This window comes from Castor canadensis, chromosome 6 (assembly GCF_047511655.1).
Source record: "Castor canadensis chromosome 6, mCasCan1.hap1v2, whole genome shotgun sequence".
Classification (NCBI taxonomy): domain Eukaryota; kingdom Metazoa; phylum Chordata; class Mammalia; order Rodentia; family Castoridae; genus Castor; species Castor canadensis.
Window position 1 is genome coordinate 91,471,488 of NC_133391.1, and position 16,869 is coordinate 91,488,356.

A 16,869-nucleotide genomic window follows, 5' to 3' on the forward strand; every position below is an offset into this window, starting at 1 on the left:
CCATTACATATGTATATGTACATATATAAATCCATATATACATTATATATGTATATTATATATATAGAGAGAGAAGAGAGAGAGAGAAATCCACTAAAAATAGCAATTAATCAATTATCTCCTGAAATTTAACATGGTGTGTTTTGCTCATTTGAGACTGATTTTCTATAGATTAATCAAATGATTAAAGTATTACAATTTTTCATAGAATTGTCAAAGGTAAAATTTATCAAGTGTTTTTCCATCTCTGTTGCAAACCTGAGCCCCTTCCTTTCCTCATTGCAACATAAAGCATGTAAGGTAATAGGAAATGGTGTTGGTAACACTTTCAGTGAGAACAAGATGTATTTAAAATGAAGCAATACCACTTTTGCTAATCTTTCAACAAAATTCTACTTTCTAACACCCGTAAGAATGAAGATTTCTTCTTAGTATGAATTTAAGTGTATGATGGCTATGCTAATATTATTTTAATAGTGTATTTTGATTTGTTAATTCAAAGCTGCCAAATAGTCTTACGCCATGATTGTAGATGACCCCCTCTCATCAAAGCAAACTTTGCTTGTTTGGTGAATTACCTCATATTCCATAGATAAAATGGCAATATTTATTTACACCTGTAGATATCTACTTTAAGTCCATTTCTGTCAAAAGAGGGCCTAGGAGGATTACATGCCACACTTAATTTGTATACCTCGAAATCTGAAGTATTGAGTCTTTTAAACTCTCAATACTGGAGAAATATGAGTTTCCATCTCTCAGAATGGCTATGCAATAATTCTAGCCATCAGATATGGGCTGTACTAATTAAAAGACAGAAAGTTGGAAGTCCAGTCTGAGTGAACTGAGTTCAAGTCCTTTGCAAATGGCGGGTCACTTATTAGCTAGGAGACTTGAGGAGAGTTCCTGATCCTCACTGGATATAGTTTCTTCCATGTGTAAAATGTAGATAACAGTTATGCTCATGTAAGGACTAATAATGGGGGTATATAGCAGACATTTAAAATATGTTGGTTTTCATTTCTACTCCTCCATGTTTTAGGCTAGTATAAGAACAAGGAACAGATGTATGTCTGTTCAAAGTAAGATACATATTTTATATTTTAGTTCCTCTACCCTGTAAATACAATACACAAAATTGCAATAGAAGTCTTGAAAAATAGTACTTATTTCTGATATTATGTAACATGCACTGAGTATTAACATTTAGTATCTGTCTCCGATTGGAATGTAAACATCATAAGCCGTGGGCTGTTTGCCAATTTTTGTTTGCTCGTGAACCCTTAGAGACTACAGTAGTGTTTAGTACCCCAAAAATAAATGTTGTTTGATGATAAATGAAATAATGAATGAATGAATTATAACTACTACCACACAATGTACTAAGGTCTTCAAAGTGTTTTTATTTACTTCACAGAAATTATTTGCATTTATGTTTTTATAGTTTCTTAATTTCTATTCCTTTGGTTTGGGAGAAGTAAAACCAAAATTGTGGTTAGGTTGTACTAATGATGGTGGTGATGAGGAAGGGTTGGATTTCTGTTTCTAGGAGGAATGAAAGTAAAAATCTTATCATGATGTTCATGGAATGTAAAATATTATACCTGTGGCTGCTTCATTTTTGGAGTCCAGGATTCTCGGTGTGGTGCGCAGCAAAGGAAGAAAACTGCACTGTATTTTCTTGGAAGATCTCCTGATGCAAGTGTGTTTACAGTTTTCATATAAGCACCCAGGGGAAGCGTTCACCCACAGACTCCCACAATCTCTATTTCTTCGCAGTCCCTGGCCTGGGGAGAGCGCGCGGCAGACGCGGGAGTGGCAGGGCGGCTCCGCGCCCCTCACCTGGCTGCGGGCCACGCGCCCAAGCATTGCTGTCTCGCTGGCCCCGGCGGCGACAGGTATGGCGCAGCGCAGCCCCAGCCTCTCTGCCCACCGGAGCGCGGCCGCTCGCTGCGCTCCGGAGGCCGGCGAGCTCCGAGAGCCACAGGACAGCCACGGTGGTGGTGGCGGCGACAGTGCTGGAGGTGGGAGGGCCAGGAGGCGGGAACTTGTCCCGCTCGGGGGCGCTGTCACTTGTCCAGGGGACGAGTCAGAAAGCCACCTAGCTTTGTGCTGCTTGGAGACGCTGGAGTCCGGAGCAGTTTTCCTGACCATGAAGGGCGCCAGAGGCATTGAGAACCCGGCTTTCGTGCCCTCCAGCCCAGACACCCCACACCGCTTGTCTGCATCGCCTTCTCAGGTCGAGGTCTCTGCGAACAGCCAGAGAGAAGATTCGCAGCCACACGAGTCTCGGGAGCCCCAAAAGTCACCGGAGCCAGGCTTGCCCTCATCAGGTCCCCCTGCTTCCCAAGAGCGGCTGGGATCCGAGTTCGAGGAGGGTCCTTGCGGGTGGCGGAACTTTCACCCCCGGTGCCTCCAGCGCTGCAACACGCCCCAAGGCTTTCTGCTGCACTACTGCCTCTTGGCCCTCACTCAAGGTAAAGCCACAACTGGGGGCTGGGGGGAAGGGCAGGTGCGAGGGAGTCCCCAAGCAGTGTAGGGGACCAAGGCGTGGACCCTGCAGGAGCTCTCACCCGTCAGCCAACCAGGTACAGCCTGCCACATTTTAGCTTCTCCTTTATTGCAACATTTAAAACTTGCTTTGCAACTTTTACTGTTTTGTGTTCTGTTTAAATTTAGCCGATTAGAGTCCTCCAGGGAAGATTACAAGAACCCTCCTTTGGGAAAGGATTTGCTCTTGGGTAGTCTTATCTACATTATAAAAGCATATATATATATAAAACTGAGTTTCTTATTAAAGGGATTTTTCTTCTCATTGTTTCTCCAGCAGGATTAATAAATTTGCAGGATTAATAAATTCGCAAAGAAAAAAAGTTTTTAAAATCTGTAGCACAGATTAGACAGTCATTCGTATTTTGTTAGTGTGTATGAGAACGTGGTCTTAAGAGCAGCCCAGTGAGTCAATTAGCAAAGGTTTCAGACTTCGTTGAAAGGTGAGCCTTTATTAGCTATTCAGTCACAAGCGTTATCCAGTATCTGTTTTGTTCTAGGATCTCTTTTCAGTTCTCCTGAGGGTTACATATTAAGTCCTGATGTCTACCCCCCCTGGAGTATTCAATTTAAACCGAGTTTGGAGGAGTGAGAGACATGGCGGAGGGAGCCATTCTCCCTTGGAAGAAAGCATAGAGAAGTTGGTAGCTGCTTTTGTTCCCGCTAAGGCAAGGGATGAAAGAAGTGGGAGTTATACTGAGGTGACAAAGTGAGGTGGAATGGGTACAAGTGAGGTATCTTGAAGGACATGCTGAAGGTCTGAATTTGCTATGTAAATTGTTTTTGGTCATTTGAGTCATAGTCTCAAAATATATTGCGAGTAAGCAAGGATTGATTGGAAATAAGGTAACCCAAGAAATATCTTGGCTGAACCGGAAGTTGTTCTGTCCTAAATTAGTAGAGAACTAAATAAAAGTATATACTTTCTTTTCTTATTTCCCCTCCTCCTCTCCCAGGAGCTTAGTACACGTGTTAGTTAGGTGCTAAGTGTTTGTTGACCCTCTTCTCCTGAAGATTTTGCTGAAGAGTTATTTCTACACCACCTTTCTTGTCCCCGTGTTTCCCTTCTTCATCTTTGTTGTCCAAAATTAGTGATTGTGAAGCATGTGTGTCAAAGGAAAGCAGAATTCAAAAAGTTGAACACAATAAAAGAAAGTCTTTTTATGTTAAAATTTATTTTGAAATTTCTAGGTTATTCCAGGATATCTCATTTTATATTGTCTAATTATTACAAAAATAATTGATATTCTCAGAAAAATGTGTCTTTAGTCTAGTCGTCTTCTATCCATAAGTCCACAATTTAAAAAGCATAATTCCAGATGAAAGAAACCAGATAATGTTCAGTTTAAGTTTCAATGACTGAAAACATTGCTACCACGTTTTTCAAACACGGTCCTTAGGAAGACATTAAGAGATGTTTAATTTGGAAGGAAAACAAAATTAACAAGTGTGTTTGTTAACACAACATTTCTCAAAGATACTGGGGTTTCTTTTAGTGCCTAATTTCCTAATGTGCTTCCTATGTTCATGCATTTACAGTAAAGAGATGTAGTATGTGCTATTTCATGGAATTGCTTTTACAAGAGGTGCTCTTGGAATTTGTATAGCACAGATTTCACTTCAGATTCATAAGATTCAAGTACTGACCTTCCAGAGGAGTTTCAGGTTTACATTTTCAAAGAGAAGTTCTACCATAAGGACAATGATTGTTCTTTTTTCTTCTGGCACTGGGGGTTGAACTCTTGAATTCAGAGCCTTACACTTGGTAGGCAGGTGCTCTTACCAGTTGAGCCACTCCAGCAGCCCAAGAGCAATGATTTCTAATGACTGATTTCTGATCAGTACAGGACTGGGTGTTGGAAAGTTGATTTTTAGATGGGGAAATATTCATGCTATCAGGTTAACTATTTCCTTATAAAATATATAATACCTGCTATTCCTAGTACTTTGGATGCTTTTTCTTGAAATCTCAGTAATTGTTAATTAGATTGAACATAAATGTTTTATTAAATTGACATACAAGTAAAAAATAATTTTAGAACTTTTGAAAGTTATTATATCAATTTTGTTAAATATATTTTCAGTTCCAATCTTGATAAAACAACATTTAAAGATACTGTAGAGATTATGGCATGTGCATACTCATTGTATTAATTAATAATGAAAACAATTCTTTTTTTTTTTTTGGCAGTACTGGGGTTTGAACTCAGGGCTTGTACTTGTTAGGCAACTCTGCTGCTTGAGCCACACCTCAAGCCCAAATAAAACAATTCTTTATATTTCTCAAGTAAAAGGTATAGCTAGTTAATGTTTAATCATGCTTTTTTATTATCAATTTATAATAATGTTTATACTTGTGTTAATTTAATCTACATTGTGGGCAGGACATTTTAAAATCAGTCAAAATTGGATGTTCAGTCTCTGTTTATCTTCTACTCCTTCATTATAATTTTAGTAAGCAGATGAAATATAATTTTTTTCTTTTATTTTGCATATAATTTAGAATGCTAGTGGTTAAAATAGCACTCTTATGTTTATTTTTGCTCCAGAACCTTTTAGAGGACAAATTTTTTTGTTTGTTTTTTCTTTTTTGGTGGTACTGGGGTTTGAACACAGGGCCTCATGATTGCTAGGGAGGCGCTGTTACCACTTGAGCCACTCCACCAGCCCTCAAGAATCATTTAAATGATAATTTTAAACTGGAGCTAAAAGTTATGGGTGTGGTGACCCATACCTGTAATCTCAGTAGTCAGGAGGATGAGGCTAGAGGATCATGAGTTCATAGCCAGCCTGGACTTCACAGAGAAACTCTGTGTGAAAGAACAATGACAAAGATAAAATACATTAATATTTATAAAAGTGTCAGGAAAAAAATCTTTTAAAAGATTTGAGAGCTCAATTTCCCCAATTTGACTTATAGCTAAGTCAAGGTAAACACTTGTTACTAATAAATATGGCTAAAGCTTAGGAAGCAATTAAGCATTACTGTCATGGCCTGTGTGGTTACTTGTACTATTTGTACTCTTCCCAAAGAGGTGCACTGAAGTACAGTACACCTGAAAACTCCAGCAAACTGGCCTCATAAGGCTTTACAAGTCTGACTCTTATTTAAAGAAAAAGACAAATTAGCTGCAATTTAGTATATAGCAAGCATCAGTTTTGTTAACACCTGATAACTTACAGGTTTACAATTTAAAAAGCAAAATCATTTTCAAGGAAGTATGCTTGAGTTGCCTAATTTCAAACTTTGAGACGTTTTAGAAAATATGCAAAAGAAACAACCAACAAACTTTTAGCACATCTTGTTAGGAATCATAATCTATACAGTAAGTTATAATAATAGACCGAAATTTTCTTTTCTCTTTTTTAGGAATTGTCGTAAATGGACTAGTAAATATAAGCATTTCCACTATTGAGAAGCGCTATGAAATGAAGAGTTCCTTAACTGGTCTGATATCATCAAGCTACGATATCTCATTCTGTTTGTTATCTGTATTTGTATCATTCTTTGGTGAAAGAGGACACAAACCAAGATGGCTTTCATTTGCATCAATTATGATAGGACTGGGAGCACTTGTATTTTCCTTACCCCATTTTTTCAGTGGAGAATACAAATTGGGGTCCATTTTTGAAGGTAAGTTTTTATTTTAATTCCAAGAAATAGTATGAAAGCAGGTTATTAACTCTACATTGCAACTTGCTCTTACAGTATGGTAAGGGTGTAAGTCTCCCACTTCTCACTGCTATGTGAATTGTTAAGTGAATTGTATAGACAATTACATTCTTTCAGTGGTTCTCCAAGTTTTTAATCCTTTGATTCTCATTCCCCATTTTATACACAGTTTCCTTAAAAAATAAATGATCTGTTTTTCTTTGCAAGCGTTGTGACCTCATGGGCTTCTGATATCTAGAGTTTTTCTTTTTTGTGCTATATTTTCTGAATTTAGACTCTGTGCCTAGCATGTTGATTCTTGAGGCGCTTTTATAGGAGCAGGATTTTTCTTAAAAAAGGAAAGTAGCTTTACTTTTGGCTTTAATTTGGAGACACAACTTTAGAGCAACCTATAGTTTTGCTCTGGTGTAGCTCTGGTTAGGTGAAATACATTATTCAATGGTACAGAAAAGAAATTAAATAATTTGATTTTTTTCAAAGAATCACTTTTAATGGGAAAACAATTATGGTAGAGCCAGAGGAATGTGCTAATGAAAGTGCACCTTAGCATTTTTATGTCCTTTCTGGGAATTGCAACAGCAAACCTTAAAATAATTAGGAATAAAATCACATGGTTACAAATTCAGAATCCTTCAGGGGTAGGTAAGTAAAGAAATGGCTGAGAACAAGAGAGAAAGGTGAAATTGAGACTGCTACACCAAAGGCAATATTTGTAAAAGTTAATGTTTTTTTATCTGTGTGCTAATATTAAAAATTAACATGGATGTGTTAATCTCACCCATGACCAGTTTCCCAATTATAAAATAATAGCAAGTAAGACCATGTTCTCAATAACACAGTGCGTATTATCCAGCATGGTTTTATAAGTGTACTCATTGGGGACATACACTTTATTTTGGAAGTAAAAATAGAAAATGCAAATATGGATGAATAGAGGGTATTTTTAAAATACCGTAGAGTTTGGAGTGAATAAGATAAAGAGAATATGTTATCAATGGATAGAGTACTTGTAGAGACTTCAGGCCAATAAGATTATTTTGCAAGATTGTGTAAGGCAAATATGACAGAATTTTGCTGGGGGTAGTTTTAGGAGCAACTCACTGCATAGGTTGTCATTTTACACCTTTGAAATCTAAATAGTCAAGGACAATCTAAACTGTCACACAAGAACACACAATACTGATTCTATGATAGTGAAAATAGTTTCGTGCGTATAACAGTTAAGTGGAAATCTTTGTGTTGTCTCCAGGCCTTCATCCTTCCAGTTAATCTGTTGCTTTTCTCATACTAAAGTAAATAAACTGCTCAAATATCTCTGATGTTCTAAACTAAATCATAAACATCTTTTCTACTACAAAACCTTGCTCTGTCTTCCATGATCTCAGTATTATCTCTTGCCATACACACCTGTAGTTATGACTGGTGTGAATGGTTTCTATCTCTCAAGGGAAATGGTCACAAATTTAGGTCTGTGTGCAGAGATGAAGCAAGATTACTGAAACCTTATAATTTTTGATAGTCACTGACTTTTGGGAGAGAAATGTCAGTTACTCTCCCACTGTCAGTATATGAGTGTGCATAATTGCTGTTTTGAATTTTGCATTCTCTTATGTTATTATTCCTAAAGCTTTTCCTTAACAAAAATGTCATTTTCAGGTGTATGTGAGTATGTTTGTTTTTGTATGGGGGCAGGTATTTACAATATAATAGAAAATTTATAACTGAAATTGCATTACACATCTAAAAGAATTCCATTTAGAATTGGAATGAATGTTAGAAATCATAAATCCTTTCTTTTATAATGTTGAATTTGAGGTCAAGTGAAGTGACTTCATAGTGATTTCATAAATGTTAACAACAGCTGAAACTAATCCTAGTTCTTGTACTTTGTTTAATGTTTTTCAAAATTTTATGTTTATTACTTGTACTGGGTTATTGGCTATATTGAATGATTCTAATAATTTAATGAATTTAAATCATTTTCCCCCAGTTTCAAGAAGTAAAGTATAATGATCTGCATTTCTTTAAAACACCATAACTTGTCTGCTTAAGTAAATTCATACACTTTTTTTGCAAATATGAACACCTGGAACCAAAAATAAAAATTATTTGTCTAACTCTAAGGAAAATAGAGAAGAAAACTGGAGATTTAAGTGGTAAATGGAAAACAAGTGAGTTGAAAGTTTCCTGTAAATAAATTAGAAGTAGGGGGACATGCGAACTCAAATAGCATAATATAACAAAACATAATGTAATGTAACCTAAAGAGCATACCATTAAGGAACCATTTCATTAATTGAAACCATGCATGTAGTTTAATTTGAAATGAACACTGAATGTATTAACATACGCTGTGTGCTGTTGGTTAATTTATTTATTTATTTTGAACTTGAAGGAAATCAAAGTTAGGGCTTACTTTGGATGAGATAACCTTATGATGAGATTAAGGTAATGTAATATAGTTAGTGTGTAGATAAAAACAAATATGAAATATGATACCATGTATGTGTTCTACAGGTGTGCAAATAACACAAAAGAAGGTTAAGAGCTTGATTTTCTATTTTGTAAAAAAAAAAAATAGAGTGCTTGGGAAAAATGGTTTGTTTTCCCCAATGAGAAGTTTTTACAAAGGCATAAGGGTAGAGGTATCTAACTTTGAACACAGATATTAAAATTTATCACAGGAAAGTTTCAGTTGTTATTAGATATAAAAAAGAATGTTTTAAAATTAAGAAAAAAGAATAATTCTAAGGACTTTTTAAATATATGCTAACCTGAAAGTGGAAGTGTCATAAAACATTTTCATAAATCATTTGCTGCTTTTAAGAAATTATCCTTTTTCACTTTTAGATGGTTGTCGACACTCACTTTTGACATATCTTAACATAGCAGCTATATAACTTTTAAATATTTGAAGTAAATCTTTACCATACAACATTTTGTTTTTATCCAGGCTATTTTTAATTCCTCTTGGATGAATATTATTTTAATGTTGTTAAGCAAAATAATCTTTTTTTTTTTTAACAATATTGGGACTTGAACTCAGGGCCTACACTTTGAGCCACTCCACCAGCCCTTTTTTTTGTGAAGGGTTTTTTGAGATAGGTCTCTTGAACTCTTTGCCCAGGCTGGCTTAGAACCACAATCCTCCTGATCTTTGCCTCCTGAGCAACTAGGATTACAGGCGTGAGCCACCAGTACACAGCCGAAATAATCTTTTTTGTCTCCTTGAAACTTTAGGAAGGAGGTAATTTTTAAATACCAAGAAATTGTGGAAAAGTAATTACTAAATCCAGTAAACCTCTATTTCTTTATTGACCAGTTTTTTTCTTTTTTCCCTTTCTTTTATTTTATCATTTTTACATTTACTTACATGTGTGTATATTGTTTAGGCTACCTTCCCCCTCAACCCCTGGCCAGAACCTGTTCCACCCTCTTGTTCTCTGATTTTGTTGAAGAGTAAACAAAAGAGATAATAAGACAGACATAGCGTTTTTGCTGTTTTGAGATAAAGATAGCTACACAGAGAGATTCCTAACGTTGCTTCAATGCACTTGTGTATTGCAACCCACATTGCTTCATCTCTGCCGGACCTCTTCACTACTTCCTTTGACCAGTTTTTTCTTGAGTTTTATTGTATTTGTTTTCTCTCCATTTTCTCTCAAAAAGTAGTAACCTTCAGTGATACAAATTTCCCTTATCTGCAGCATTACATTTCTAAGGTTTTAGGTCTGGTATTCTAGGGAGAATTCTGCACAAAAGACTTTGATTATGCTGAGTAAATGGAAAGTTGTGTTAGGAAAATGATTAGAGTAAGACTCAGTTGGACTTAATTTCTACTGACTATTTTCTCTTTATCTTGAATTATTAAAAGGTTTTTTTTTTTTTAGTGCTACTGGGGTTTGAATGCAGGGCCTTGCACTTGTTAGGCAGGTGCTCTACCACTTGAGCCATGCCCCAGCCCTTTGTTAAAGGTTTTTTGTTTGTTTTAAAATGTGGAATGTTTGCCCAGATCGAAGAAGACTGGGGCAATGAATCTTAGAGTTTTTCAACTCCTAATTCAATACAGGATGTTTTAATTTTGCTTGGCCTATGAGCATTCTTCCTTCTTTGGTATTCCTTCTTTTGTGGAAGTCACTTTTATTTTTCCTATATTTCAGTTACGCTGTAGTTGTAATGAATAAAGGAACAAAGAAGAAAGGTGATTTCTTAGGTTAGAAGATATAATGATGTAATAAAACAATTGATTCAAATTTAAATTTAATATACATGAAAAAAGGGCTAGAGCAAAGGTTTAGAGGTAGTCAGTACTTCAGATGAAACTATCATGATTTTATATCACAGGTACTTCAGTTTTTCCCCTATCTTCTCAGATAATGTGAATTACCTGGGATGATTTTTTTCTATTTCATGTTGTCTCTTGGAGATGCTTCAGTGTTGATTCTTAAGTCTGAAGTGAGACTCAAGAATCAATATTTTTTAAAAAGTACGCAGATTATCTTAGTACAATTTAGGAAAATATATCCAGGTTAGTGGCTGATTATTTTGTGACACCTTCAACTGTGGACAAAGAGAAAGTTTTCTTTTCATCTCTAGATTATTTCCTTTAAAATAGGAGTTTCACAACCATCATGAGATAAAACAGGTGCTTGAATGTATCCAGTTTGCAAATTCAAATTGCCAAGCTTGTGAAAGAGATAAAGCTTACAGAGAAAAATAAGTAGGAAAAGTGTCAATGGGAGTTAGTATAAATTCAGTTCTGCCCACAAACTGTAGTTTGCTGGTAGGTAGAGGTTTGAGAAATCCAAGGCCTTCAATAAGAGAAAAAATGTCCCAAATTTCCCATAGTAGGATCTGCAGCACATATTTTCTAGAGGTATTAAGAGTGTGAAAGGTATGCCCATGGTTGAATGAGTTGGAGAAAAAATGAAAGTTACATACATATCCTAACTGCACCACTATAAAAATAAATGCGTGCTGTGAGTCTTTAGTTAGGGGCATGATATGTGCAGTTCTGAACTCACTGACCAAGGGACCTATTGTCTTTGCTGTCCTCTTTATCCACCTTCCTCCTCTCGCTTTATCTTTCCTCTTCCAGGTCAGAGTTTCAGCGAAGGTACTTTGAGAAAATCTGCTCTATGCTGTCTTGGGTCTACGAATGTGTTTTTGGCAGCTTTTATTGAATTTATAAACTTCATATGGCCAGCAGCTAGAACAGCCTGTTAGGGTAGATTAAGTGCTCAAGAAAGATTTGCTGAGTTGTCAAAAATATAATGAATGAATGGATCCCTTCTATGGAGGCATATTAATTGCCTAATGACTTGTTCTTCCATGGAATGTCAGGAGACCAGGCAATGGTAGACAAGACAGTTAGGGATTTTCTAACCACATTTTCCAAAACTTGGCCTAAGTAAAAATGGGTCTCTCTTTCTCTCTCTCTTTCCCTCCATTGAATTAGGAAGAATTGTTTAGTGATCAGAGGCAAAAATTCATTTATGGGTAGGATTTGGGATCTGAAAACTTTGCATTGTGAAAAGGAAGCTAAAATGAGAAGCATATTTAGAAATAGTAGCTAGTAGCAAAGTTCTTTGATAGTTGGCTTAGAGTTTTGTCATAAGGACTTGCTAAAATGTTGACTTTACTACAGTGCTTCTAAAGTAGTACTAAAATTATTTTTCGATGGACCTTATTTATCTTCATATGCAAAGTAAAATTCTTTGATCAAGCATTCAGGTGGCTGTAGGCATAAGTAGCTGTGTCTAAGCAGATGTAATGTATGGAAATGTATGGGAGGTAATGATTAAGCCATGGTTTTTTTTTTTTTTTTTTAGTAGCTTCCTCACAAAGATTGGTAAAAGTGTGGCTTGTGGCAAGAAAAAAAAAAGAGGAAATTCTGTTTTCTTAGTCATGGTTCTTAAAAATGCACAAATAATCCACGGTGAATTTAAGTATTTTTTTCTGTGTTATTTTAAGGCTCTTTCATTGCATTTAAGGAAAGCATGTAGCAATCTAGCACAGATGAATGAGTTTAAATTTAGTGCTTGCACACTGAGTGATAGGACTATATGATCCTGGTTTAATATCTCTAACTATAAATTGTGATGATAATAACCACTCCCTTTCAGAGAAGGGAGTGCCTGATGCGTGGGTAAGTGTTCATTACATGAGTAATGATGCTCATGACAAATAACTGTATTTTTGGTTATTGGCAGTTACAAAATAATATAAATAAGTAAAAATATTTCCATATAGTACATTTGTTTTTTGTAGATGCCAGTTGGTCATGTCAAATCTCCAAAGTCTATCCAACCACTTTTATTATTTAAAAATATTTTATTTTGATAGTACTGAGGTTTAAACTCAGGGCCTTGTGCTTGCTAGGCAGGTACTCTACCACTGAACCACACCCACAGTCCAAGGCAGCCACTTTTAAAGTAACTCATTAGAAGGGGCCTTATTATGGGATAAGAAACTAAATTTATTTGGGGTAGCTCAGGTAATTGGATCCATATACAATAATCACAGCACTCAGGAAGCTGAGGCAGGAGGATTACGAGGTCAAGACCATACTGGGCCACATAGTGACACACTGTCTCAAACAACAACAAGAAAAATAAAAACAAAAAACCCAAACCAAACAAATAAAATATTGCCTTTTAAATGTCTTTTATATTTATCTTTTAAACTTACTATGTACTTCGTAATACATTCAGAAAATAGAAAAAAACTTCAAGGAAGAAAATAAGAAATCTAATGGTAACACAACCTAGATTTCCCACTGTTAATTTAACATTGTTCAGTCTTTTAAAATGGACGCATGCACCCATGTATTCACAAATAGTCACAATGTACTTATGTTACAGTCCTTAACACTCACACACATTCATACCCACACACTTTTACTAACATTCACTTATATTTATATCATATTTACATACACATTTACACGTATACATTTAAAATGTCTGTTTAAGGCATCAAGAATTTGAACACATGGGTATCTAATTTTTTTTTAACTTGGAATATATATTGGGTATTATTTTACATCACCAAATATGGAGATAGATAATTTTTTCAAGCAACCCTCCTTTGTTATTTTTTTAATAGTATATTTTACATTTCTGATTACTGTGAGACATTGCAAATAATTTGGAATTAGAAATGCAAAAGAAAAAAAATCTCAATTCATTGTTGTTCTTTTCTCCAAGAAAATAACTTGGGGATTATCTTAATACTTTTACTGTACCTATTTTTTATAAAGTTAACATAGTATTTTGCAAAGGTTTTTCTCTGTTTCAGTAATTATATATTTTGCAGCCTTCTAGAATTGCCTTTTTCTTTTCAGAGTAATTCTCTCAATATTTATCAGATTGCTTCGGTATTAGGGCTTGAACTCCAGGCTTTCACCTTGAGCTACTCCACCAGCTCCTTTTTTTGTGATGGGTTTTTTTTCCGAGATAGGGTCTCGTGAACTATTTGCCTGGGCTGGCTTCGAACCACAATCCTAATCTCTGCCTCCTAAATAGCTAGGATTACAGGCATGAGTCACCGGATCATAAAATTTGGTAACTTGGACTTCACTAAATTAAAAATGTTTGCTCTTGAAAAGCCTTTTAGACAATGAAAAGATAAGCTACAGGTTTGATGAACATATCTGCAAACTACCTCTGTGACAAAGATCTAGTACTTAGAATATACATGTAACTCTCAAACCTTCACAGCAAAACACAATCAGTTAGAAAAGGAGCAAAAAGCATAAACAGACATTTCACCAAGAAGAATATACAAAGGGAAATTAACACAAGCAAAGGTGCTCAGTATCATCAGTCATTAGGGAAATGCAAATCAAAACACAATGAGGTCTTATTCCTACCAAACACCTCAGAATGGCTGCAATAAAAGCAAAGAGGAATGCTGAATGCCAGCAAATATGCAGATAAACTTGATCTCTCACGTGCTGCTGATAGGAATATAAAATGGTACAGCAACTCTCAAATCAGTATGGCAGTTTCTCAAAAATCTGAACGTTGTGTGTCCTGGGGCTTCCTTCCAGAGAAATGAAAACTATGTTCACTCCAACTTTGTACACAATGTACTTTATTTTTAATAATGAAAATCTAAGAACTACTCACATGTCATTTAACAAGCAAATGGTTACAAAAAATCGTGCTGTATCCATACCACAGAATATCGTTGTCAAGTCTAAGAACCATTGGCCTAGCCCCCGATTTTGAAGGTTTTTCCCCTACTGTTTTTTTTTCTGAAAGTTTTCTACTTCACATTAAAGTCTTTGATAGATTTTGAGTAAATTTATATATGTGAGGTTTATATGGAGGTTCTTTTTTTTTTTTTTGTCTGAAGACATCCAGTTGCTCTGGTATACTTTGAAAAGACTAGTGTTCCATCATTGAATGCTTTTGTAGTTTTGCAAAAAGTCAATTCGGCATATTTGTATGGACTTTTTTTTCCTGGAACTTCTGTTGATCTGTGTATCTCTGCCTCTCCACTAATGGCATAGTCTCTTTGTGTGTGTGTGTGTTGCTGGGAATAGAACCCAGAGCTTTGCACAGACTAAGCAAATGCTCTAACACTGAACCACCTTTCTACTTATCCATAGTCTCATTGATGTTGCCATATAATGAATCTTGAAATCTGACCCATTGATTTCTCCCACTTTACTCTTGTTTCTAAAAATTGCTTTGACTATTCTAACTCATTTTTATTTCCATGCAAATTTACAAATTTTAGACTGATTTTGTTTATATGTTCATAATACCTTGAAAGAATTTTGAAGGGGATTGTATTAAACCTGCAAATTAATTAGGGAAGGATTTAAGTCTCTACAGTGTTGTCTTTCAATTCATGAATACATACAGCTCTCTATTTATTTAGATTTTTAAAGGTTTATTTTAAAAATGTATTTTCATTAGTTTTTTGTAGGTGTAGTATGCAAGTTATATACATGTTTTGTTAGATTTATATAACAAAAGAGAGTTTTTTAAGTGATTGTAAGTAGTATTGAATTTTAAATTTCAGTTTCCATATGCTCAATTGCATATATATAAAAGTACAATAGATTTTTGCATATTTTATCTTGTATCCTATGACATTATTGAACTTACCAGTCCTTGAAGTTATTTTGTATAGTCTTTGATATTTTCTATCTAGACATCATGTCTTCTGTATACTGAGAGTTTTGCTTATTCCTTTACACTCATTTTCTTTTCCTATATCACTAAACTGGTTAGAACTTCCACTATTATTTTTAATGAATAAGCTCAGTCAAAATAGACATTCTTAGCTTAGGGGGAAAAAGCTTTTAGCCTTTTACTACACCTGCAGGGTTTTATTAATGCTTTGTACCAAACTGGTATAGTTCCATTCTATGTCTTACTGCGTGAAACATTTTAATCATGAATGATTTTTCAATTTTTCCAAATACTTTGGCATCCATTGATAATGATCGTGATTATTTTAGCCTATTAATATAGTGAATTACACTTATTTTTAAATTTTTGAATATTGAGCCATTTTCGCAGCCTTGAATAAACCACACTAGTAATGACGTATAATTCTTCTGATATATTTGTGAACTCTCTATGGTAATGTTTCCTGGAGAAATTTTGCTTTTGTATTCATAAGGGATATCACTATGTCATTTTTTTGTACTGTCTATATGTGGTCTTGGTTTCAGAAGACAACTGGCTTCATAAAATTTATTTGGAAGTGTTCCTCCTTTTCTACTTTTTTGAAAGACTAGGGTAGCTTTTTACAGCCTCTGTTTATATATTGCTGGTGTGGGTGGAGTCATGCTTTTTTCTGTGGTATTTGACTAGTATGGGTATTGTCCAAAATTTTCTGCTTAGCAAGGCTGTACTTTTCTTGATTTTTTTGGTTAGAATCATTAGGCCTTTTTGTGTCTTTTTGGTTTTTTCCTATGTTTGCACCCATTTGGTATTTAGCTTCAAATGTTAGATGAGGCAAAAATAAAGCCCAGGGAAGTCACTGCCATGTCTTATCTTGGGTATCGCTGTCATTAGCTATACTATTTTCTTTTTGACTTCAGAACTTCTTCTATTTGTTTTACATTTGTATGATGTTCTGGGCTTTTAGTTGTATTTAGAGGAAGAATAGGGGAAAATATGTTAACATCATGTGAAATCATCTGTGTTTTGTTTATCATTGCCTCCCTAGCATTTTGTATGATGTTTAGGAAAATGGAACTCTCAGAATGTATTTTTTGAGTAGCTAAATGAAGGACTTTTAACCTACAATGAGGATAGATTTGGTTATGTGTTAGTATCAAATAGCTCTAAGATCTCAGTTGCATAAAAAATCAAGTCTATTTCTCATTTGTTTGGTGTGTTTTTTAAGAGTTGGCCACAGCTAATCTCCAAGCCAACTCCACCTAAAGATCCAGGCTGATTGAGTAGCTTCTATTTCTGCCTTGTACACATTGTGGAAACATATGTTGTAGAAAAAAAGGAAACGACTTGTCAGTCTCAGGCTCTAAAAGCAATTGCCCTCCAATGACCAACCTCACTTTCACTCACCTTTGATTGAGCAAAGTAATTCACATGTTAAATGCTAAATAGTCTAGTCTTAATTGGAAAATGAAATTTGTTTTTTCTAATGGACTGCAAATA

General features: G+C 35.1%; 1 protein-coding gene and 1 pseudogene across 1 annotated transcript in view; one reads left to right on the forward strand and one right to left on the reverse strand.

The window, feature by feature from the left end:
* LOC109699859 (HBS1-like protein) overlaps positions 1–1,869 on the reverse strand; it is a 48,103-nt pseudogene extending 46,234 nt beyond the window's left edge.
* Slco4c1 (solute carrier organic anion transporter family member 4C1) overlaps positions 1,814–16,869 on the forward strand; it is a 54,022-nt gene continuing 38,966 nt past the window's right edge. The window contains exons 1-2 of the mRNA XM_020184728.2: positions 1,814–2,477; positions 5,921–6,184. Coding sequence (XP_020040317.2) covers positions 1,901–2,477; positions 5,921–6,184 — 841 coding nt within the window. The 5' untranslated portion in view covers positions 1,814–1,900. The remainder of the gene's footprint in view (positions 2,478–5,920; positions 6,185–16,869) is intronic.